This window comes from Cydia amplana, chromosome Z, assembly GCF_948474715.1.
Source record: "Cydia amplana chromosome Z, ilCydAmpl1.1, whole genome shotgun sequence".
NCBI lineage: Eukaryota > Metazoa > Arthropoda > Insecta > Lepidoptera > Tortricidae > Cydia > Cydia amplana.
In genome coordinates, this window is record NC_086096.1 from 8,011,467 (window position 1) to 8,038,180 (window position 26,714).

The following is a 26,714-nucleotide window of genomic DNA, read 5'->3' on the forward strand; positions in this document are numbered from 1 at the left end:
GTGCTGTTGTACTTTAAAATGGCTTAACAGCAATGAAACAAAATAATATGTGTAAAATTGTGACAAAATAAAACTATACAAATTAATAAAATCAGAACTGAGCTAGTCAAAACAGTTTAGTAAACAAAGGATGCTTGCCGATGGTATCAGAAAATATATCTGGTCTAATTTTATACCGTAGCCAGTAGCGAAGTGAATAAACGGGCGGGTTCCTCACTAGATAATGAATGATACGGTACGCTCTTTTCGCTAAACAATGGTAATAAATACAGTGACTGGACCGTTTAACTCCGTCAGCCGGAGTGCCTCCTCGCGGTCTACACTTACACGAGCCTTTATAGGTGTTAGTGCTGAGGCTTTGCACATACTGTTGCCTTATCTGTCTAGAATTCAAATTGAATCAAATTATTGAATTTATTTATTCATGTAATAAAATAAATAAACACGACGTGTCAAGGTGGCCTTCATAAAATTCAAGTGAAATTTTACAATAACCTACTACATATCTCAAAATGCCTAGGGGATAGTTAGTGCATGTGAGGTGATCTCGGAGTAGGATTTCAGTCACAACAGATAATCTTATTAAGCCCCCGTTTGAGACCGTTTAATTTTCCAGGTTAAAAGTTTTTTCCCTCAATATATCTGGGCTCTAAAAACCACTTTAAATAAAACAATGGCTATTTCCATTTTTGCAATAACTAAAACTACAAGTGCAACACATTGTTCTATTTTAATATCAAAAAGCGGCTAACGAGGCTGAGGTAACTACAACGCACCCAAAGTTTGAATGCCGATAAGTATTTCCGATAAGTAATTTTTTTTCGACGTATTTATCATTACAAGTGGTATTTTAATCCCGAAGTAATAAATCTGAGAAGTCATAAAAACTGATATATTTAAGTGTGTCTCCGTCTTTACAGCGTGAAAACAGAACATTTTCCAAGTAACTCCGAACGCTTGATTCAGCCAATCAAATATACCCACCCTCCGTCGAGTCTCCCGCGCCTCTTCTCTTTATAAGGCGAACTGCCTGGGAGGAGCCCGCAGTTTGTCTCTACTAATGCAGCGGCGCATCTCGGATTCAATAAACAACCACCTACATTAAGCAATCATTTTTAATTTTTATCTATATAACATCAAAGTTGTCAAATAATGAGTGGATCGGGAAAAGGGTTCCTCGGATTATGGTTGTACAGAAACGGTTCTGAGTGGGAGATGAAGAAGGATATGCCCCACCACCCCAAGCTAGGAGACATTGGCATGGCGTCGCAGCAGCTGGCGGCCGAGGGCGAGAGGATTTCGGTGATATTCTCGTTGAAAAACCAAGTTGGCGGCTTAGTCCGCGTCTTGTCTGTATTTCAGGACTTGGGTATAAACGTGCTCCATATCGAGTCCAGGAAATCTGCTACTGAAGTAGCTGACGTGAGTAGTCTCGACTGGTACCTTGATTTTCATACATATTATTGTATTTTAACTACAAACATATATATCCAAATTATTTTAGGCAGATATACTTGTGGATGTGGAGTGTGATCCTCGTAGGATGGAGCAATTGAAAAGAATGCTGAAGCGCGAGGTTCAAGAGTTCGAACTCATACAATCTCAAACCGGGGAGGTGTTTCCACCTCCGACGCCGCTTTCTGCTGCCGCTAGTTTTGGTACCTACTTTTTCATATTTGACTATTATATAAGTAGCCATAACAAATGCGCAGTTTAAAGGATGACTCACGTTAGACCGGGCCGGGTCCGGACTGGAGCTTCATCATCAGGTGATCATGTGATGCTTTCCATACAAAACGAGCCATAGAAAGTGAGTCATCATTTAAGCCTCTGTAAAAAAATATCCGAAACTTTCTACATAATCAAATCGGTTAAAAGGTTAACACAACTTGGCACATCAGAGTATTTTTACACATCTACCCAAAAAAGAGTGTATTGTTTTCAGGGTACATGTTTGTATGTGGGTGGGATGTACATTTAAACTTGCCAAATAGCTAAGTCTTGATTCCCATGACGTTATTTCTAATTGGTCTTTGTCAGATTTCGGCGAGATGCCTTGGTTTCCGAGGAAGATCTCTGACCTCGACCGCGCGCAGAACGTGTTGATGTACGGCTCCGAGTTGGATGCTGACCACCCCGGCTTCAAGGATCCCGTGTACCGCAAGCGGCGCGAGCAGTTCGCTGCCATCGCCAACAACTATAAGTAGTTAGTATTAACTTTTCTACGCTTTGCGATGTTTAATACACAATTAATTCCTGGCCTTCCGCTCCCAAACATCGGGTTTGTTAGACAGTGCGAATCCTATAAGTAGTAGGTACTATTAATCCATTCTGTGCAGATTCTGTGCCTAAACTTAGGATAACACGACAAGGACTGTTATAGGCAGTAAGACTTTATTTTAGTCTCTCAGGTTTGGAAGAAACCATCTGAAACCTATCAACCTCAATTAACTACGTTTTCCTGCATTGAATTTTTATAAAACTTTGTAAATAATGATATACCATTTCTTATTGTCATATACTCATATTATAATTATAAAATATTAAGCTAATAGCAATCAAAACCGTACTTCGTTTACAAGTGCAAAGTGACCGACATTATTGTATTAAAGTAATAAGTAACGTAAGTCGTATTGTCGCAGTAGTACCTAGTAATTTTAAATTTTATAGGAACACTGGTAACGTAGTCGGTATTAGAATAAAGTTTTTTGTGGCTTAAATTTAGTTTTGAGCGGAATCGTATATCATGTAGTATACATACAATCGGTAGGTATTTAATATTTATTTTATACAAGTGAACATTTTACCGTAATCGTACTCTTTTTTTTTAGCGGCCAACCGATACCGAAAGTGCAATATACTGAAGTTGAAATAAAAACATGGTAAGTTTACTAAGTTTTTTGTAGAGTTACATAGAGGTACATAGATTATTTTTTGTCAAAAAGTAACTTGTAGGTAACTTAAGTTACTTTTAACGCCGATTGAATCGGCTCGACAAAGCGAATAATAACAGCCCAAACAAATCGCCTATGGGCCCGATTCGGATTTTGAACTAGATATCTATAAGACATCACCAAGATACGACAACGATATTTTTAAGATCTAGCCTGTCAAATTTGACATTTCCGCGATTATGGAGATACTCTTGATCGATTTTTACAATGTCTAAAACTGAATAATTTTACGGTTTAGACTCACTTGTTTTAAGTCACTCACGCGACATGTTTCGAAGAGCTTAGGTCTCCTTTCTCAAGCAGTAACAGTGCGAGCAGCGTTCACGACGGCCGTGTATCGCGTACTGCGTATTATTCAATGTTAGTATGTCTCACAACAGTTTATTAATGTCTAAAACGTCTTGTTCTGCATTCTTAGATCTCCAAACGATTTTGAAACGATCTTAAAACGATAATTTAACGTAAGTGACATTGGTTGCCCGAATTGAGCTGCAAAAGGTAAGATATCTAGTTGAAATCTAAACTAGTTGGTATCTAGTACATATCGTATTGTTCTCTTCTCTAGAACGGATCTTGTTTTCCGAATAGCGCGGTATATTATATTCATATTAAAATAATATTGTAACTTAAAGGAATAAAAGGAACATATTTAACAACCGAGTAAAAATAATTAAATAAAACAAGAGAACTTACGAAACAATTAGGCAAAATTTGTTTGAAAATCCGTTGAAAACACGTTTTCACTGAGGCGATAAGGAAAACTAGTTTTAACTAAGGAAAACACGTTTTCACTAAAAACGGGTTTTACGGTGACATAAGTTAAGTGCTTAAAATTTTTGTTTTGATTAAAATGTGAAAGAAATAAAGAATATTGATTATTGTAAATACTTGTACTCTGGCAAACTAATTTACTCATCCCTTTTTTGGGTTCGTAGTACTGGTGTAATAAAAAGGCAGTATGATTTTATACCATGATTTTATTTTATGATTTTTTTTAGCGAAAAGTGACTATTGCCAAACTACAGCTGCTATATCTATATAGTAAGTTCCCTCTCTCTCTCCCTTAAGTACGTGCGTGCAATGGATGTGTAATCAAAGCGATAATCACTGTGCACAGGGGGATAATCTTCCGAGAGCTGCACAAGCTTTACCTGGTGCACGCTTGCGAGGAGTACCTGGAGAACTGGCCGCAACTAGTCAAGTATTGTGGCTACAGGGAAGACAACTTACCCCAGGTATGTTAGAAACAAATACGCTTAAACGAGAGGGAGTAAAATCACAATTTCGTCGCAATTGTTACATTCGCGATAATAAGCGGTTCCATCAATATTCTGAAGGCCCCAGCACCGTTACCTATTATTATCATGCCGCGATCAGAAAGGGATTAGAAATAACAGATTTCCATACACTTACGTCAAAATCAATATGGATTGACAGCTATCTCAATCCCTTTCTAATCGCGATTCAGTAATAAGTTCAGGGCCAATCAAGGAAATGGAAACATAATTGTTAAATTTAGTAGGTATATTATTTTAATGGTTATCTGGTGGAGCCTTTGCAAGAAGAACGTCCCCGAGCACTATGTCAACATCATTGCCGACATGTACAGGGATGCACGATCGATGGTACGGACAGTGGTGGGTGAGACAAAACCAGTAGCGGTCACGGAAGGCGTTCACCAAGGCTCAGTATTGAGTCCCTTCCTGTTTTGCTTGGCTTTAGATTCACTCACTGAGATGGCACAAGATACAGCAAAGTGGACATTTATATCCCACCAAAAACATTTTCATGTAAAATGTTGCCAAGACGAAACCATAAGGCTCGCACTGACAATAAGTTATCAGATATCTTGTAGAGCCAAGCTTCTAACTCTACAGGCCCTACCTTCACAGACTCTACACCTTAGTCAAAATATGTGGCTTGGCCATTTCGTGACATGGGCGTAAGGTGAAAAATGTATTCACTATTTATTATTTTTTATTATAAAATAGGTCTTGTAATGAAACGGCCAAGCCACATATTTTGACTAAGGTGTAGAGTCTGTGAAGGTAGGGCCTGTAGAGTTAGAAGCTTGGCTCTACAAGATATCTGATAACTTTTTGTCAGTGCGAGCCTTATGGTTTCGTCTTGGCAACATTTTACATGAAAATATTTTTGGTGGGATTTCACATCTTTTTGTAAGTTGCTTATGACAATCTTCCGATTTAAAGGATTGCGGATGATTTACTATTAAAAATCCTGAAATACGTACTTGGGGGGTATCTTTTATATACAATCTGCTTTTTTACTGATTCCCTATACAAACTTCAACCCCCTTTTTCCCCTAACACCTTTTTCCACCCCTTTTCACCCTTACGGGGTGATTTTGGGGTTTAAACTATTTTATATCCTTCCCCATAACAATAACTATCTACATACCAAATTTCAACTAAATCGGTTCCGCGGTTATCGATTTCCCATACAAAATTCCACCCCCGCTTTGCACCCCCTTAGGGGCTAATAATTTAAAGTTTTTGAATTATTTTGTTGTTTGTGGACTAATACTATCTCACATACCAAATTTCAGCTTCCTACGATTTCAGGAAGTACCCTAGAGGTTTTGATGATCAACAATCAACAGTGAGTGAATGAGTCAGTGACGAAATCGGGGTTTTTTAGATATTAATAAAATGCAAAGTATAAGAGCTATGCAATTGAAATTTTTTATGCTTAATAAGTCTACTATTGACATCATATCCCGATTGTTTTGTTTATCTGGTATAATCCAACCCCAAGTTAAGAGGGTTCAAAAAAACGACGAAGCGCTTCGAGAAAAGGTAGGTAGTGCCCTTGCGCTTCGCTTTGCTCGTCTTGGCGGGGGCACTACCGTGCCCCCAGATACGCCGACGATGTGGCCATATGCGCTGAAAGCCGTAGTTAGCTACAAAACGCCCTTTTGTCATGGAAACACCAATTGCAAGCCGGAGGCCTAGTGTTGAGTGTTGCCAAGACCCAGTTTTTGTCCCTGAATGAACCAAGCCCACGCGACGATAGTCCGATACCCATTGACGGGCAACTAGTCTACATGTGCGATCAATATAAATATCTAGGTGGTATGATGCACATTTCTGGGGACAGAGAATGTAACATACAGCACCGAATAGCCGCTGCATGGCTGAAGTGGAGGGAAGTAACTGACCCATGAGTTTACAAACGGAGAAACCAAAAAAAAATGTAGTTCAAATTCGAAACCTTTAGCTTTTTGATTATCTTTAGTTTCCAGAAAAAAATTGGAGACCTGGCCATACTTGTTGAAATATATCAAATACCTTCCGACGTTACTTTCAGTTGGAGGATGTCAGCGCGTTCCTGAAGAGGAAGACTGGCTTCCAGCTCCGCCCAGTAGCCGGATACCTGTCTCCGCGCGACTTTCTCTCCGGCCTCGCCTTTCGAGTCTTCCACTGCACCCAGTACATTCGCCATTCTTCCGATCCGTTTTACACTCCGGAGCCGTAAGTTTTATGCGCCTAAATGTAGATATTAAGGTGTTCTTAAGCTTTTCAAGTTAGTTATGACATTGACTGTCTCTGTCTTAAGATTTATGAGGATAGTGGACGACCACTTCGCCAAACAAACAGACAAACAAATTGTACAATATTAATAAACTATCCAGAAGTATCCAGTTTCCTTCCTGGATTTTGATAGTTTATTAATATTGTACAATTAGGAGAATATTCAGCTTCTAATGTAAACGACTATATTGAAATACAGTCGGTGATTTAATTAAAATTTAGTCAATAGATATATCTAATACTTTTAAACGAGCAATTTTTGTACCTATATTTCGGGGATCTCGGAAACGGCACTAACGATTTCGATGTAATTTATTATATAGTGGTTTTGGGGCTAAAAATCAACCTAGCTAGGTCTTATCTCTGGGGAAACCCGCATTTTTGAGTTTGTATAAATCTTACGCTACGCGACAAGAAAATCTCACTTCCTGGCCAAGGCAAGACGTAAAACTTTAGTTAGACAAACCACGGGCGGTAATTCGGTTCGGGTCACAAACACCTGCGATCTGGAGCATTTACGAATTCACCTCCTGTTGCAACAGATGGCAGAAGAGTTATTAATCGAGTAGTTTTGACGAGCGGGTATAGAAAATGTATAGAGTCTGGTCGGAAAGAGAAGAATCGTGGATTGTATAGGGCTCAATACATTTCACGACTCTTCTCTTTCCGCACATACTCTAGTGATGTATTCAATTAAAAAAAACACCTTCTACCACAGATAAAATTAAGTAAATGCATTTATTTTGTAACTTATTAAAGAGGCTAGCTTTGGTGAAAAATTTGGAGGTGTCGCTGGCGTGAAAATAATAAAAATTTTTTTTTTAAAGTAATTGTATTTTTTTGTATGGCAATATATCCTATAATTACTGTTATATAATAAAATTGTCTTTACTATATGCACATTATACGTGACGCACGTCAAAATCGGCTAGCTAGAAAAAAAAAATTGAAAAAAGATCATATTTCGTTTTTTATTTTTTATTTTAAAACTATAAACTTTTGGGGGCTCAAATTTTGCATATTACTTGTTACCAATACAAAGCCACATCATCGAAAAAAATTACAAGCCAAAACTCGCTGGGGGCAGATTCACTTAGCCTATCCTGCCATGGCCTTTCCCGGACAGTACAAAATCTATTACAGTCACGATACGGTGAAAGACCAACCTGAATTTATAATAGATTTTCTTAATACAGTCACCATTTCAGACACCACCACATGAATTGAAATTGAAAAAAAAAATGCCTTAAGAATGCTGTTGCGTAATTTGGACGTATCAGAAGGTCTATGTAACGCTGTAAGGCTCATTGTGACAAATCTTTGTAACAACATAATAAAAGCCAAAATAGTTACTGGTGAAGAATCCGGCAAATAATCACGCTTGATTCATCAAAGGGTCAACTGGGATGTACCATGCAGCGACACCAATTTCCAATTAGATGTGCATTTGCCATGACAGTCCACAAATCTCAAGGACAAACCTTCGAATTTGTTGGAGTAGACTTAAGATCATCAGTTTTTATACACAGCATTCTGTACATAGCATTTTCCAGAGTCAAGCGAACAACTACATTAAAAGTACACCTCCCAAATGAAAATCCTCGACATACCCGGAACATAGTATGGAAAGAAGTCTAGGGTTAAGACCTGGTTATACTAGCCTATGTTCAAAAACTTAAAACGAATATGTACTTACATTTATATTATTATCATAATGTATTCTTAAAATAAAGTCTTGAACTAAAGTTTATCAATGGTTTATTTATTCTAATGACTGTATCATACCCGGATTTGTAGACCCGCGACTAGTTAGGGATTGAGATAGCTGTCAGTTCATACAAACATTGACGTAAAGTATACATGACAAAACTGTCATCGTCAATCACATTCTCATCGCAATACGGTAATAAGTAAGATTACAAATATTTCATATCGGTATTTACAATTGATAATGAACGTATAATGAACATAAAATTAGAATTATAATTATGGTAGCTTATAGGGAGGCTGATCTTGAAATTATGAAAACATTTTGTGTTTCCGGTTCACTTGAACCTAAACTCAATTTACCCTATTACACAGTACAACATATTAGTTGTTATGCTGCTTACACCGACATCCGCATGAATACTGTATACTTGAGAAAATGGTTTCGGAACCCTTTTATAGGTACCGTCGCCGAAAAATTGTATTTTGAGTTTTCGCAATGCTTTGTAAAAACTGTTTGCTTTTGTGGCTTGCAAATATCAAGATTTTGTCTTTTCTTCCATCTTCTACAGCCAAGAAGGAGTCTGCTAGTATTTCCGGTATTTGAACATTTTCTAGGCGAGTGAATTCTGTGTTTTTTTTTGGCCTAAAAACTTGTGCCTTGCCCTATACAACGAATTTTTTTTCTGCTCATATGAACACGTGACAATATTTTCATCCGCTATTTCCGTTAGTTTGTCTTCAAATATCTTCTTAACAGGCGTCATCTTCTTACACACATCATTTTTACACTTGTCCATAAAAATATCTACGACATTTTGATCATGGTGACGGTTACAAACATGTGCACTTTCTTTTAAGATTGTGTCTCTGTTTTTGTTCAGTGTTACTGATGCATAGTAACCTTCACTACGATTTAGGTACACATTTCCAGTTGTTACTCTGATTTTTATTTGTGTGGCTTAAATTATATTTGTGCCCATCGTAAAGCAAACAGGCGTAAGCCTTTTTGATTCTTAATAAACGTTAACTTACTTTTACTCGCCATTGCGTTGGATAAGAAAATCTCGGAGGATGACAGCAACAGCAAGTCATTTTATACATTTATCTCTAAAGTGACACTTCAATATTAAGTGGGGCATGTGGCATGATATCCGTCATTAATGTAGAAGATTCTATTCTTTTATATTGTACGGAATAACCACTACCACTAGGGCATTTAGGGTATTTTGGGACTAGCTTGTTTTGAAACTATTATATTTTGAAAATCGCGTAGAACATGATTCGTGTATTACGGGAATAACTTGTTTGGGCCTTCTGCTTTTATGACAGTAGGCGATCGTGGTAATAGTATATAATAGAGATAAGTTCGTTTTGAATTTAGAGTTTTAGGGTGTTTTGGGACTTGGGTATTTTGGTGTTAGGCTATTTTGAATTTATGTTTATAATTATGAGAATATGTGTTTTTGACCTTATGTTGTACTGTGCAATAGGGTAAATTGAGTTTAGGTTCAAGTGAACCGGAAGCCATTTTGTCAGTTCACGTTATACTTTTCAAGTTTATTTACCTAAGTATCTTCTACGTAAAAAAAAACACGGTTTAACAAATAAATGAATTTCGAGCAAAGCTCGGTCTCCCAGGTAGGTACTCATTATTAATTGAGGTACCTAAAAAAAGCTCATACTTAAGTACCTAAAAGATTATTTTTTCTTTGAAACTTCTCAGTAATTGCCTTAAAGTTATTTGTGCGTAAAGGATAGTCAAGGGTATTAAATATCGACACGTAGAAAGTGATAAAAATATTCAGTACCTACTGGTTGTACCTACCTATAAGTACCTAGACCGTACCTGAAATTAGGTGGATTTCGTATATATTAATTTCCTGCGTCATCATTGCCACAAACCGCGGCGAGATTGTACTTAGTTTCAAGAAATAAAAAAATCATACAATAGTCATGGGTGCTTTTTTGAGTAAATAAGTATATTTGAATACTATTTTCAGTGACTGCTGCCACGAGCTGCTAGGGCACATGCCGTTGCTCGCTAATCCATCCTTCGCACAATTCTCGCAAGAGCTGGGACTAGCTTCTCTGGGTGCATCTGACGAGGACATTGACAAGTTGGCCACGGTAATAAAATGTTTAGTGTTTTTTGGGAAAGCTGTGATGATCCTTAATCATTTCATATTACACTTTCCGGTGGCGAATGCACTAGTCTCAAAACGTACTATTAGTCAATACACTCTAATTTCGAAAGCCCCTCTTCTCATAAGAAACTAGGCCCAAAATACCTACCATATTTCCAAAAAGGCTAATTCTCGATTTACACGAGAACCATTGAGAACTAGTCCCAAAATACCCCAAATTGTGTTCACCTGTGCGTGGCGTAATACTTTATTCTCATAGATCTCAAAACACTCTAGTTCCAAAATACCCTATTTTTTTGGAATGTCTCTTTGTGATTGCTTTCAAAATATGCATTATTTTGATGCTTTTGAGGATGCGTATTTACCAAAATAAATAGTAAAGATACCCTATTATTTCCGTAAAAGGACGTCAGTGCCGTCAATACCTATTAGTGTTTTTTAAGTTCACCAATGGCAATGACAAAGGACGTTTTTAGGGTTCCGTAGTCAACTAGGCACCCTTATAGTTTCGCCATGTCTGTCTGTCCCTCCGTTCGTCCGTCCGATCGTTAATTTAATACTATAAAGCTGTAACTTGGTAAAATAAAAAGTGAAAAAAAAAATCTCTTCACACAAAAGTGCCATACAAAAGTGGATATTTTCGGAAATTATCGATTCGGAAGCCATTTTCGTGTTTTATGCAAAAAAGTCATATTCTCTTAGTAAAAGGGCATAGGTATATCAGTCGTAAATGCTGCGAAGATACTCCTATTTGCTAATTATGGTCGTGGTATCTACTTAAACCCCTTCTAGGTTCACTTATTGTGACGGATGGTGAACTACGGAACATGCTCTTGGCCGGTTTTCTATATAACATTATTACGAAATCCTACACTGAGCGTGACCCGACATTCTCTTGGCCAATTTTATTATATGTACTTATAACATAATTATGACAACACCGTAGAAAACGGTTATCGTAAGGCATGATACTATGATAGTCGAGACCTTAATCGAAAGAAAAAACAACTTACTTAAATAAAATACCTATCCTAATTCGTTTATCACTAGTTGTAAACGATAAAACTAGCATAGTAAATAATAAAATAAAAAGTTAATGAATTACTTATTTATTTCCACATAAAAATTATCCTTGCTGCAACTTAACTTTTTTGGGCCCTGTCTCAGCCAGGTGTCTTCCATATATTTTTTGAATTTTAGTACTGGCGTGGTAACCGGTGCCGGTATTTCCGCAAGTATAGTTAGCCAACTATTATTTATCTCGGACTCAGGTAACAGAGGTAAAACCGCAGAAAATTCCACCATTTTTCTGCCTTCCTTGGTTTCACTTACTTTAATTATACTCTGTCCTTTTTCCACACTGCCCGATTATAGTGGAAAAAAACACCCCGAGAGTTTAACGTTTGGAAAAGCTGATCGACAACCTTTAATTTGAGCGAGTTCGTAATCGCACTTACATTTGTTTATGAATACGCCCAAATTATCCCGAATTAGTTTGAACAATCGGCGGTAAGTATCCTCTGTTTTATTGGGCAGCAAGGCAAACAAGACAGGTACCACATTAGTCGTCTCGCTGCTCTTACCTATTCCGGCATGCACTGTATAGAGTTGTTTGAAGGGCTTAGGCACCCTTTTATAAGTGCCATCTCCAAAGTATTGGATGGCGTTACTGTTGGAATTTACCATGAATTGCTGCGCATGTCCAGTCGAAAATATAAGTATTTTGTATTCATCGCCATCTTCCATAAAGTCTTCTTTGAGTATTTGCGGTACCTTGACGTCTTTCAGGCGGGAGAATTCGGTGTTGTGTAGGTCTAAAGCCTTGTGTCTAGCCCTGTATAAGGAGCTTTTTACTTCTTCATATGAAAACATGCTGAACTTTGGGTCAGATTCATGTAATTCAGTTACTGCCTTTTCAAAAATTTTTTTTGATGAGACCCATTTTTACTGCGGGTTCTTTACACGAATTTAATGCAATGTCTCTCTCTCTCTCTCTCTCTCTGTCTCTCTGTCTCTCTCTCTCTCTCTCTCTCTCTCTCTCTCTCTCTCTGTCATGTCGTTTACAGGCATGCTCGCTGACTTTTAAAACTGAATCTTGATTTGCATTCAATGTGATTGAGGCGTAGCAATATTCACTACGATTCGAACACTTGAAATTTACAGAACCATTTTTGTTTGTATGTTCCAGTTATATTTATGCCCGTCATATAATAAAGCCGGTTTTCCTTTTTGATTTTTAACAAATTGTAAATTGGAAGCCATTGCAACACGATTGGAAAACAATATTTATTAAGGTTTATGTCATAAGTTGACACTGAAATAATGTAAATGGCCAGAATTAATTTTGATAGTAAGTGTTTATGAATGAGACCGGCCAAGAAGTTTTTAAACAGCTCCGTACACAGTGTAATGGTTAAGTGTAGCCAGACGATTAGATCATCTTCATCTTCCTCGCGTTGTCTCGGCATTTTGCCACGGCTCATGGGAGGCTGGGGTCCGCTTGGCAACTAATCCCAGTAATTGGCGTGGGCACTAGTTTTTACGAAAGCGACTGCCATCTGACCTTCCAACCCAGAGGGTAAACTAGGCCCTTATTGGGATTAGTCCGGTTTCCTGACGGTGTTTTCCTTCAGCGAAAAGTGACTGGTAAATATCAAATGAGACGATTAGATATTCCGTAAATATAATAGATAAGAAAATTTTACATTAATAATTTTTTTGTAATAAACGTAGATATATTCCAAAAATTTACTTCAAACCCTCCCATACATTCAGTACGACCTGCGTCGAAAGACTAGTCTGAACGGTCTAGTCATTTTACCGTTATCAAATTAATTGAATTGTTTTAGATAACAATGAATTATCCTTTTCAAGTTGTTACACGATCTATTATTATCTGACGGTTTGATTCGTAGTTTATACAACAGTGATATAATAAGGGTTCTTAAAACTCTCGGGTCTATTACTCGACTACGTCTCGTTTTGTAACGGCTACCCTTGAGTTTTAAGAACCCTTATTGTAATAATATCACTGTTGCATAAACTTCTAATATGTGTCTGTATATGATGAAAGGCATTAAAAGTCGAGCGTGGGTGGGTTGAGCGTTTCATAATAACATCACACGAGTGTTTTAATGCCTGTGTGGATAAAGCAGTGTATGGAACTATCATAATTAGGCATTACAACACTCATGTGTATATTGCCCTTCACTTTCACTTTATGCACTTTCGATATCAATTTGAAATTTTCTGATATCTGCTATATTTACGGAACTATCGCCGAGCAACACTTAACGATTACACCCTGTATAGCTCAAAATAATAATTAAATAAAAAAAAAAAATTTTTTTGGCATCAAACGGGTAATGGTTACGGCTGAAAGCAATCACAAAGAGACATTCCAAAACAATAGGGTATTTTGGAACTAGAGTGTTTTGAGACCTATGCATTATGAGAATAAAGTATTACGCCACGCACAGGTGAACACAATTTGGGGTATTTTTGGGAAAGGTGTATTTTGGGACTAGTTCTCAATGGTTCTCGTGTAAATCGAGATGAGCCTTTTTGGAAATATGGTATTTTGGGCCTAGTTTCTTATGAGAAGAGGGGCTTTCGAAATTAGAGTGTATTGACTAATAGTGCGTTTTGAGACTAGTGCATTCGCCACCGGAAAGATATTACATATATGGTGGATCAAATCTTGGAAGTAAATCAGATATTCGATAGGGCTCAAATTATATCGGTGTATTAAAACTATCGTAATATAACTTTTTGCTCAACCTGTTTTGCCAACCTTCTAAATGATTAGTTGTGCGGTATTTTTCCTGAGAGCAACCAAATATTTCCACAGTTATTATTGACAGACAAAACTTTTCAAAATATTTTAGAAATGGGTCGATATTTAGCACACCATGAAATTTTTAAACAAGAGAACACCATGCTTCAGGAATATGTTCATTCGGTAGCAATGGAGTTTCATTTCTATACCTTTTCTCCAAACAGCTTCTATAAAATGCAGGTAGCATCCCGATATATTTACTGACGGATAGACCTGAGATACGGCATTCAAAGCAGCTAACTCGAAGTTTGATGTCTGCATTCAGAATAGTTTTAAGTGTTTGAAAAAGTCTGACGTACGTTTCCTCCTTCTTGACAAGTAGAAGACCGTATATGTCTGATACAATGGTGCGGCAACTATTTATCCGACTCGTAGTTCAACATGGCGTATATCGTGTACAGTTGACAGAAGGGTTTTGGTACAACTTTAAAAGTGCCATCCCCGGAATCTAGAAGTCTTTCTTATAGTTTTTTTCGACAAATCTATGCCGAGAATAAAAATGTTGTCATCATCATCAGATCATCACCTACTTCGCAAACCAAAAAAAATAGTTTATTATTTTTGGTTTTAATTATTGGTAGTTAAAATAAGTACGTTTATTTCAGCTTTATTTCTTCACCGTGGAGTTTGGTCTCTGCCGTTCGCCGGACGGCTCGTTCCGCGTTTACGGCGCCGGCCTGCTCTCCTCAGTGGCCGAACTGAAGCACGCCCTAGCCACGAGCGCCAAACTCAAGCGCTTCGACCCTGAAGTCACCGTCAATGAAACCTGCATCATCACTTCCTACCAGAACGCTTATTACTATACTGATTCGTTCGAAGAGGCCAAAGAAAAGATGCGGTCAGTATAAAATAGTCCGTCAGGCGCTGTACGCAATCCTGGGGGAAACCACGTTTCCACCTAGGGTGTTAACTTCTAAACAGAAAGACTTCTTTGTTTTAATTTCTTGACGTTTGTGGGAAACGATCTATTATGGCCATGGATGTGGTTTCCTAGTAGTCACAACTCCTAAGTAGCTCAGAATAATGTTCACAATATTTCCACTGATGACATTACGAATGCTTACTTTGCTCTTCGTTTTTTTAAGTTTAAAACTTGTCTCTTCTATCGTTGTATAATTATGTGCAAGCAAACGTTTATTGCAGTGCATTTGCTGAAGGTATCCAGCGTCCCTTCGGCGTGCGATATAACCCGTACACGCAGAGCGTGGAGGTTCTAAGCAACGCCCAAAAGATAACGGCGCTCGTGCGGGAGTTGCGAGGCGACATCTGTATCGTGTCCTCCGCCATCAAGAAGATCTCCGCCCAGGACTGCACGCTCGACGTCGAGACTATCGCCAACATGTTGCACACCGGTTTACAGGTAAAACTACGCACAGAATAATAATTTAGTAATGGGTAAGAGGAACGTGGGTTTTCCCCCCTTTTTCTTCGTACATTACTAAGTTACATTACCACCATTATTATTGCACAAAGAAAAAATATTCTTCGTACAAAACCGGGTAATGTACCAAGAAACCTTTGTTCCTTGTACATTACCACTCACATTGACACTTATGTACAAATAACTACATATTCTTCCTACATGACCCGGTTTTGTACAAAGAAATTGCTGTTCCTACTACAAAACCAAGGAGGTTCTCCGAGTTAGCAAGAAATTTAAACCTGCTGAGCCATTGCTGCGGGTCAGGAGTATTACCAACTTTCTTAACTAAAAGCTATGCTTTCAATATGAGACTATGAGCGTACATTGACTAAGCTCGTGGACTAATAAACTATGTAATACTATACTTACATTTTGTGTCAAGTAGGTATTTAAAAAACAAAATGACTTTCAAACGGTCATTAGGATAAGTCAAATTAATTTGGAACTGCTCGATTTCTACAGACTAAGAGAATATAAAAAAAACCAGCAAAATGTCGGATGTCTGCGTTGGAAACAATTAACTTTGGATTACTGCGAACGCCAGAAGTCGGCATGTGCGTATTTTCCGGGTGTCCCCGAAACGACTTCGGGGAAGTTTCCAATATCGTCAAAATAAACTTCCTTTGCAAGTCAAACTTTTTGATATCACGTGGGACGCTTCTGCTGTAGTTTCTTATGAGAATGGTCAGGTCATTATATGAAATGGGTATTATCAAATGGGAATTGATACAATTCACGAACTCCACGTTGAATCACTCTATTATTATAGTTGCAGTGTGTGCGCTGCCAAATAATCGGCACTTGCCTAAACAAATGGTTATAATCAATGTCCTCCATAATAATAAAGAATTACATTCAGCGACAGAGATGTAATTATAGTAATTGCATAAGTAATAGAAATATGAAGAGTTGGTGGAAAATTATCTAATACCTTTAAACGAGCAAATCTTGTTTATATATATATATTATATTTCGGGGATCTCGGAAACGGCTCTAACGATTTCGATGAAATTTGCTATATGGGGGTTTTTGGGGGCGAAAAATCGATCTAACTAGGTCTTATCTCTGGGAAAACGCGCATTTTCGAGTTTTTTTTTTATGTTTTCCGAGCGAAGCTCGGTCACCCAGATATTAGTAAAAGGCGCGATAGAATTTGAAAGTAAAATTGATTATTAGGAAGTCTATGAAAAAAAAGGGTTAGAAAACAACGGTTACAAATATTTATAAAAAAAATAATAGCTAGAAATATAAACGTTAGAAATGGAAAATAGTAAAATCCAAAAGAAAAAATATTAACGAAAAAAAAAAATTAAAAGCCAATTTAACAATTGACGTAAAAAGAACAATAATTTTATAAAAAAATTTCAAAGGGAAAAAAGGATTAATGAATAAAAAAAAGAGAAAGCAGTATCTATAAGGAAATTATAACCTAGAAATAATGACGTATTGAATATAAAATGAAAAGAATGAAAGTAACATTTTAAAATAAGGAATTAGAAAATTTAATTCGTAAACAAAACAATAAATCTGAAAACTGTATTACAAAGAGAAGAACGGAGGGTATATGACAGAGTTTTTTACAATGATTGCTGAAGTATTGTACAGTTTGTGTGACTGCAACTAAATCAATGGACCAAAATGTTGCAGATTTTATTTTCGTACGCTTTCGGATCACAATGGCATAATTAAGTGGATAGTTATTACTAAACTGAAGACAGCCTGTAATTAAAAAAAAACAGTTCAATCTAGAGGGAGAAAAGAAAGTTAGGTGTTAAGGGTTAATATTATCTTCAGAATGAACTCCATCATATTTAGTATATCAGCACATCTGTTCCAGTTGTAAGAAAAAAAATTATATGGAACTGGAGAGATCTAACAACTTCAGAACTTTTAGCATGAAGAAATAAAATAATAAAGGGAGTGTTAAATAATAAAGAGAGAAGGATTGGAAGAAAAATCTATCTAAAATATTATACTACACGGAAGTCAACTATGTATAGTATAGTTGAGAGACGGAACAGTTGTTTATGTTGTGTATAGAAGTGGAAATTATAAGTTGAAATTTCGTTTATCATATAAGTAAATATAAATTTTAGCAGTAAGAATTTTAGCATAAAAATATTAATACAAACGATGAGTTATCGGTCAAGGTTTTATTTTACATCCTGTGGATAATGAACTTGCTTATTTAAGGTATAATTTCTGGGTTCAAATCATAGTAAAAGTATTTATTTGTGCGTAGAACTCAATAATTGTTCTTGAGTTGTGGGCGTGGTTTGTTGTAAGAAAATAATTTCGACACCACCCATGCAGAGACAATCGCTGACCTGAGGGTTTCATTAAACATGGTGGTGGTGGTATTTATGTTCTACGAGTATATGCTTACGTTTTTGTATTCAGGTGACAGGTAGGTATTAACTATATTTCTGTCAAAAACTAATTTCTTGTAAAATATTACATTGAAAGTTAAATAAAAGCTTGTAATAAAATTACTTAAGTTTATTTATTTTAATCACATGCGCCACAACAAAACTTTCCATTCCTAGAAAAGTAAAATTAGTATATCCAGCAATTTAAATAATTCATGATATTTGATCATGAATATGAGGTCAGTATATAAATAAATGGGCATATTTTTTTCCAGATAATGTCCTGTTGTTATGTAATGGTTTTCCAATTGAGACACGGATCTATTTATGCGAATGTTAACTTCAATGCTATTCATGCTTCTTTTTATTGTATTAAATTTTTTGGTTGAGCTTCCGGACTTCGAAACCGCATAAAATGTCGTAAGGCGTCGTAGTGTAAAACCGAGAGCAAATTTGCAAATGTTGGATATGTACGACCTATAAATCTCTTTACTCTAGAATTCCACCCCTATGCACAGTTTGTTATACGGTACCGCTCTTTAGGGGCTGTTCATAAATTACGTCATGTATTTGTGAACAGCCCCCCCCTCCCCTCCCCAAAAATCATGCTTCGAATGACCCCGTTTCCTCCTACGTCATGCTACCATCATCCGATGTCCAGACCCCCACCCCCGTCTAATTTGAAATGACGTAATTTATGAATAGCCCCCTTATGACAACACCATATCTTACGAAATTCTTTGTTTTTGATCCACACTTTGTACATATATGCTTTTAAAAAATATATATAATCGTTTTGTGGACTCTCGCTTTGTATGTTCCTACTAGGGCTTGCAATTCGAATATTCGAATATTCGAATTTGACGAATATTCGACCTGTTTTGATATTCGAATATTCGGCCGCTCAGGTTTCGAATATTCGAATTTTTTTTATTACTATAAAAAAAATCTATGTCATCCGCTGTAGTTACAGTTTTTGTATGTTTTCCGGGTATTTACAGTGAATGAGGAACGGTAGGTACCCAAATACGAAGGAAATAATATTTTTACTGTATTCCTCTCGATAGACTTCGTGAACACAGTGAAACCTAACTCAATTTAAAAGAAAACCAAATCAAAAAGTATGTTATTTTTAAGGTGCGTAAGTTAAAGGGTCATTCTGTTTATTCAGTACAAGCGTACGTTAAGCGAATTTTTGAAGTCTAAACCTTGCCACTTATCGCAATTCTCAAATTTAATCATACCAAACCTGCCCAACTTGGTAATCTAACCATGCACCTTTAGCTGACGAATAATCCACCCAGTACTCAACTAACTTTTTCCCTTAAATATTCCAATATTATATAATTAGCCGACCATTAGGAATAATAACTTGCCAAAACAAATAAAGTCAATAAAGATTCAAAATACAATGAAATTAAAGGCCTTTTTACAGGCCTCTGAGTGATTACAAGTTAATTTAAATCGGAAAATAATTACCTACTAAAAAAAATATCTTACATACCTAGTGTTTGGATGGTTAAAGTTATATTATTTCACGCAACGACGCATTTATAATAAGTTTTATCTAGAAATATTAAATACGTCTAATTTTGGCGTTTTACTTGTTTTTATAAATGTGGGCATCTTATAGTAGGATGATAAAATCTAGTCAATTAAGTGGATTTCTGCCAAATATCCTTAGTTTTAGAAATATGTGAAAAAAGCTTTTGAATAAAACGATAATGAACCGATTTCTTATTCCATTTCTTATTTTTTATAATATTCGAATAATTATTCGAATATTCGAATACGTCGTCAGAAAAAGTCGAATATTCGAATATCTGAAAGTTTCGAATATTTGCAAGCCCTAGTTCCTACCTACATCCAACCTTCCTCTATCTTTTCCACAAGCAAAATTCCTAGCCCTTCGCAGAGGCAAACTTGACGATTGTTAACTTTCGACGTTTTTTCCTAATCTTCTGGCCATTCGCTTTAATTTAAGGTCTAATAAAAATGAAAGTAACAACCTCGAGTTACAACGTGTGGAAATATTTTTAATAGCATTTCTTGCCGTCAATTCGAAATCGAATGTTAAGTGAGCTCCCGCTCCCATTCAGGTATTTGCGATTTTATCAGATAGAATAATATTTCGTAGGTTTTTTGTTTTTTATTTACCAGCAGAGCATAGACCAGTGGAATTAATAAATTGTGTGTTAACAATAATTAACCTTTTCCACGCCGTGTCAAACACAAAAGCTGTCACTCAGACGCCACATCATTGAAGTGTTAAAACTGAAGTTGAACTTTATGTATAATATGCATGTAGGTCGATGTTGCTCTGTGGTCTGTGACCGATTAATCGGTCTTTGGCGTTGAACCTACGGTGTGGATATATCGGTCATTGGCGTCCAAAAGGTTAACTAGCTAGGTAAGCTAGCTCCACGTAATTAACAATGTTTCATTTAAAGCGGTCGCCGCCGATGGATTCACTGTTTATTTACGTCTATCACGTTCGGCTCAAACACCGTAGGTTCAACGCCAAAGACCGATTGTCTTTGGCGTTGAACCTACGGTGTGGATATATCGGTCATTGGCATCCAAAAGGTTTACTAGCTAGGTAAGCTAGCTCCACGTAATTAACGATGTTTCATTTAAAGCGGTCGTTTATTTACGTCTATCACGTTCGGCTCAAAAACGCTCTAAAATTTTTTCGACAGATGTAAGATCTATAAAGCTATTGTGTCTTGTACAGTCCACGCCAAAAACATGTTACACTTTTGCACCTTACTCCTTTTGAATATGAGCTGAAACATGTAATTGGGTCGTTCTCGCATTTCGTGCAAATCGGTGTTTTCGGAAATTTACCAAAAATGTGGTGGCGTTTTCAAATATCTGTTAATGCAAGGTTGTAACATAGGGCCTAAAGTATATGTCTCTCCAATTAACAATTCTAAAAAGGTATGTATTTTCTTTATATGTACAATTAACACCCAATTTTTTCATTCATCTCTACATGTAACGCGTGAAGATATAACTTTGACCTACATTTTAACCTTAAGATACTACAAATAGAAAATTCGTTGTTTGTTCAATAAATGACTTATTTAGTTATGTTTTAAATCGTATAATATTAGAAGCTAGAAATAAATAATAAAAACTATACAGCCTTATAAGTGTATGGTTCAAGTAATTTCTTCATTACCGACGCGAGAAATAGATTAGCTATATTTTGCTATATAGCGAGGGTATATAGCGCCTACCGTCGATGCAACACATTGTTCGTCAGTCAGTTGGCCGCGTGATCTCGTAGCGGACGCCCGTGTGCCGCTGTTAGCGAAAATATATACGATCTCTCGGGTCGGGAAGGAGTGTGGTTCTCGTTAGTCTTCATCGCCATCGCATGATTTATACAGTAAGTAGCAAGTGTACATTATTATAATTATACGTAATGAAGTGTTTTAGTGTCGCCTTTCAGATGGTTTATTCTACAAAATTAAGGTCCGATGCCAACTGATGTAGGCGACAAAAACTTCCAAAACTTCATTCATATCGGTTTCATTCACTTCTTTTCCTTCCAATTTTACTGGGGAAGGTAATGAATGACTTAAGAAGGTAATGATAATATATTCGAGGCAATGCATTTAATGGAAAGAGGCTTAGTTATTATAAATATTACGTTGTTATAACATTTAAAACTGTATATGATAATAGGGGAGCCCAACCGGGGAGCCTTTGTAGTCTAAGATGGTCGAGCTTCACCGATATGTCTGACGGATGAAACTTACATATTATGAAAGAAAATATGTTCCTGAACATAAATAAATAGGGTTGCTTAAAGAAATATGGTCAAGACTATTTTTAATTATTTTTTGAAAAAAAAAATTTTTTTCTTCAAATTTCACCGATCTGTCTGACAAACGAAATAAGTTCCAATGGAAAGTATACAACTTGTACAATATAAATCAACTAGGTTGCCTATCTTTTTCCGGTCACTATTATGTGGTTATAGGGTTTCTTGCGAAAATCCGGTCACAAATAAGGGTTGCCAGGCTTTTAAATAAAATAAGAAGGGAAGACTATTAGCGATAACTCATAAACGGCTTAACTTATCAAGTTTGCTTTAATTTTGTTTGAATGAGTTTATTAAGCACTATTTTTATGATTTTTTTCATATTTTTTGGATCGATTTTTCAAAAGTTAGAAGGAATAACCGTTTTTTATTCTTTCTAAATTATTATTTCCGAAATAATTCACTTTATCAAGAAATGTTGTTTGCAAACTCCTATTTATTTTTAAAGACCTATCCAACGACACCCCACACTATAGGGTTAAAACGATAAAAAAAAATTACATAGGTACAAAACGCGAATGATTTAAATATATTTGTCTATGCTAATTTTTGAAAATTTGAAAACTATGTTTTATGTGATATGGTGCGCAGATGATCAATCCGACTTAACAAACACTTGGGGTTAACAATCTCGACTTATAATGATGATAAGTAAATGGTAAATGTACCATCTAGCTTGAACATTATAAGTTGAGATTGTCAACTCCAAGTGTATGTCAAGTCGGTTTGATCATCTCCGCAGTCCTTAAGACACATGTTTTTAATATTGTTGATTTTAATTGGTGTTAATTTTCTTGAAATACAGTTTTTTTATGTTCGATTTCATAAGTTTGTTTCATTACCGTCCACTGATAAAATTACCATCTCGGCCGAATTCATTACCAGCGCGTAGTTCATTACCAGTAGCCTTATTAAATGAAAAGTAATAACGTTACAAAGGTGCCTTTAGCAGAAAAATGTTAATAAATGAATCCACAAATTGACGAAACTCAAAAGTTTACCATTTAAAAGAAAAATTACAAATCGAGAGAATCTCACCGATTTGCACGAAATGAGAGAATGACCCAATTATGTGTTTGTTTGACGTCGACTGTACATGTGATGTGTTAGCCCCGAGCAACTAGAATATTCATACAGTAGCTCATTAACTATGTAAGCAGCTCCAAAATGTTTACGTTATTTGATGTTTCACGAGGCGGGATGTATTTATGCGCCCAAAAAATACATAATTCAAATGCTTATAGCATTGTAATGCATCATGCACTGCGAATCAACAATTCTCTAGATGTTATGAAATGCACATTTTGATGTGCCCCTGTTTCAGAACAGCAATAGAAGCATTGAGAAAAGTACATATAGGTCGTAAAATCGGTTCATTTTCATCGTGTGGCTTCAGATTCCAAAATATGTGCCTCATGTGCCAATGTTGGAATTTTCCGACCAACATTATAGCTGTTGATTTTTCCATGCCGCCCCTCTATATCATTGTTAGTTCTAAATTGTCCGGTATTTCTACAACAAGATTCCTAGAAATAATATTTTTTATTTAATCTTGTGCTTCTGGAAATACTTATTAAAATTCTTGATTTCCTCACCGAAAGGACTTTTTGCCATTATATTCCTATATAATTCGTTTAAGTATTTTTTTAAGAAGCGAGTAATTCTTACACATCTCGATACGTGTTTTTTTAACTCTTGTTTTTATTTTTAAGGCCTTCAGCTTTTTCCATCATGCACGGTTGAAGTGATAGCAACAACCTTTAAAACTATATTGAAAAATTCTTCATTAAACGCATTCATTGATGCAATTTCAATATTTAAGATTATTTTGTTTGGAATCCAAGTAGGAATTGTGCGACTTTATTAAGCACTAAATTTTATATTTTTTTGTGATATGATATGGGTTTTTTTCCTCATACCTGCTCATACCTATGAATGGTATATATCGCTGTTTCGTAGATAGGTAGGGTAGGTGTACTGTTGTTTAGACAATTGTGGTGGGTAGGTACCTACTTGGCAAACTGGGCGTTTTAGATCGCATATAAAAATTTAGTAGGTCTCACTGGTCTGTGTGATTTGGAGATCGAGATTTGCGGAAGGACTTTTAATACAATCCAGTGGTCAACAATGAATAAAGTTCACCCATTTTGATTTCCTCCTTTTTTGAATTCATTTCATTGGTCTGATCATGACAAAAATAGATAATAGAGTATCTGAAAGGCCGTGTAATATGAATCCATAGTCAAACTTGGAACAAACGACCGCCATCTTGTATTTTCACATTGTTTTATTCAATCGCGTTGAAAATTAAATAGATGTTATGAATCTACTCAATATAGTTTTTGGCGCAACGCGAGTTCTCTGTTCGGGGCGAACTACTAGTTATTGTTAAGTAGGTACACTAAAATATTTATTAAATTTATTTGGTTGTTCAGATCACGCTCCGAGGTTCCCTTTGTTGGTTGTTGCAGGTGAGCGAGCGCAGTCCGCAGAGCACTTCAGGCGGCAGCTCGCCCAACTCTGACCGCGCCGCGTCTCCGAGGCCGGAGAATTAGATTGTACACTTCTGTCGTTTTCAGCATAATCATTGTATTTAATTGAGAAAATGTAATTAAAATATTCGTTAGTCATAGATTCGTCATTGCATTCCATATCTAATTAATCGTGTATTTTAGTTTTTACCGTAATCAAGCCGTGTCTGGTAAAACCTCATTATGAGCATTTGAAATGAAACAATAGATGATAGAAGGTACAATACTATAGGTATAGCAGTTTGCAATGCAATAGGAAAATAATAATTTAGTTTTTATATTTTCCTTTTGTAACGAGAACCGGTTTTATTTTGACAAAGTATCGGGTAGTCGAGTCCTTTAAAAAATATAGTTGAAAAATAATATATCCTTGCACAATTATAACAATAACAGCTCTACTCGTACTTTCATATGGCTGAAAGTGGAATTGTTATTAATAAACTCGAAGAGTGGCAGTAACTATTATGTTAGATGATTGCTATTTGGGGGTGCGGAACATACCACAATATATATTTTCACTGGTTCTGAGTTTCTCCTTGTGGAGCGTCCACTGAACGGCGCGCGGCGGCACTTGGGGATCCCCTTTGGTTTTCTTTAATATTCTTATGATTTTTCATGCATGTGATCGTATTATCGAAAAAAAAAATTGACATGACATGTGTCACACTTCTTTTTCTTCTGCCTTGCCGTGCATAGTTGAAACCCCGACAAAGAGGTCAGAATATATACCTACTTAATAAAAAGGTTTCTATATGTGGCGCAAACACTATTACCTAATGTACTATACTTTTAGCTTTTAGAACCTACTATTAAAATTATACCTTTACACGATTTAACATGACCGTCATCTTCTTTCATTTTCTGAATAGAATCTGGGTTTATCTTCATCTTATTAGCAAATCTTGATCGTCTGCGACTGAGAACAAGAAATATAAACATAATCCCTGATAAAACCGTTAGTAATTTATGAAAATGTATATTTATTAATAACAAGAGCTAATTAATACCTATCAAATTGGCGGCGTTTCTCTTTTCCGGGATCATTACTTAAACCAACTTTTATGAAGTGTAAATATTAATATAATCGCTGTTACAAGCGTAATTATATGATAATTTATAATTATTAAGAAAATTAAATCAAAATTCATATCAAAATGGCGGCGTTTCTCTCTTTTACTCCTTTCCGGGATCATTACTTATTTTAACAAACTTTTGTGAAGCGTAAATATAAACATAATCGCTGTTACAGGCGTAATTATATGATAATTTATATTTAATAACAACAAAAGCTAATTAATATCAAAATGGCGGCGTTTCTCTTTTTTTTACTCTTTTCCGGGATCATTACTAAATTTAACAATCTTTTGTGAAGCGTAAATATAATTATAATCGCTGTTACAAGCGTAATTATATGATAATTTATATTTATTAAATACAAAACCTAATTATGTAATATCAAAATGGCGGCGTTTCTCTCTTTTACTACTTTCCGGGATCATTACTTATTATAACAAACTTTTGTGAAGCATAAATATAAACATAATCGCTGTTACAAGCGTAATTATATGACAATTTATATTTAATAAGAACAAAAGTTAAACAAAACTCAAAACGGCGCCGTTTCGTTTTATTTACTCTTTTCCGGTATCATTACTTAATTTTAACAATCTTTTGTGAAGCGTAAATATAAAAGTAGTCGCTGTTCCAAGCGTAATAATTTTATATGTTAATTTATATTTATTAAAAAAAGCTAATTAATATCAAAATGGCGGCATTTCTCTTTTTGTCTCGTTTCCGGGATCATTACTTAAACAAACTCTTGTGCAGCGTAAATATAAACATAATCGCTGTTACAAGCGTAATTATATGATAATTTATAATTATGTCTTTCCTCTTTTTTTGCTCTTTTCCGGGATTATTACGTACTAAATTGTAACAATCTTTTGTGAAGCGTAAATATAATTATAGATGGTCAAGCAGATCTTATCAGTAGAAAAAGGCGGCAAATTTGAAAAACGTAGGCGCGAAAGGGTTTTCGTCCCAGAGAAAATTTGAATTTCGCGCCTTTTTCTACTGACAAGATTTGCTTGACCATCTATATAATCGCTGTTACAAGCGTAAATATATTATGATGATTTATATTTATTAAAAACAAAAGCTAATAAATATCAAACCTACTAAATAAGTGAGGGGCTGAGGAGGAGTTAATAAAGCTAATGTTAAAAAAAACATTACCTACTTATATCAAACTGTGCTCGAAGATTTTCAACTTCAGCAATCCATAGTGAGAAAGACTAGGTATTTTTTTTATATGAGTTTCGACTCCGTCCCATACGGAACTCGATAGATTTGAGAAATTTCC

General features: G+C 35.9%; 1 protein-coding gene across 1 annotated transcript; it reads left to right on the plus strand.

Annotated features, from left to right (window-relative positions):
* Nucleotides 1–1,034: 1,034 nt before the first annotated feature.
* LOC134661950 (tryptophan 5-hydroxylase 1) lies at nt 1,035–24,391 on the plus strand. The gene is made up of 10 exons (XM_063518204.1): nt 1,035–1,422; nt 1,505–1,658; nt 2,041–2,206; nt 2,832–2,882; nt 4,072–4,189; nt 6,282–6,445; nt 10,216–10,342; nt 14,803–15,035; nt 15,341–15,557; nt 24,293–24,391. The coding sequence occupies exons 1-10, from the start codon at nt 1,153–1,155 to the stop codon at nt 24,374–24,376; spliced, it is 1,584 nt and encodes a 527-aa protein (XP_063374274.1). The 5' UTR covers nt 1,035–1,152; the 3' UTR covers nt 24,377–24,391.
* The last annotated feature ends 2,323 nt before the right edge of the window (nt 24,392–26,714 follow it).

Coding starts and splice junctions, on each gene's coding strand:
- LOC134661950 (XM_063518204.1), top strand. CDS start 1,153: ATGAGTGGATCGGGAAAAGGGTTCCTCGGATTATGGTTGTACAGAAAC. Junction 10,343..14,802: donor ACATTGACAAGTTGGCCACG/GTAATAAAATGT, acceptor CGTTTATTTCAG/CTTTATTTCTTCACCGTGGA. Junction 15,036..15,340: donor GAGGCCAAAGAAAAGATGCG/GTCAGTATAAAA, acceptor CGTTTATTGCAG/TGCATTTGCTGAAGGTATCC.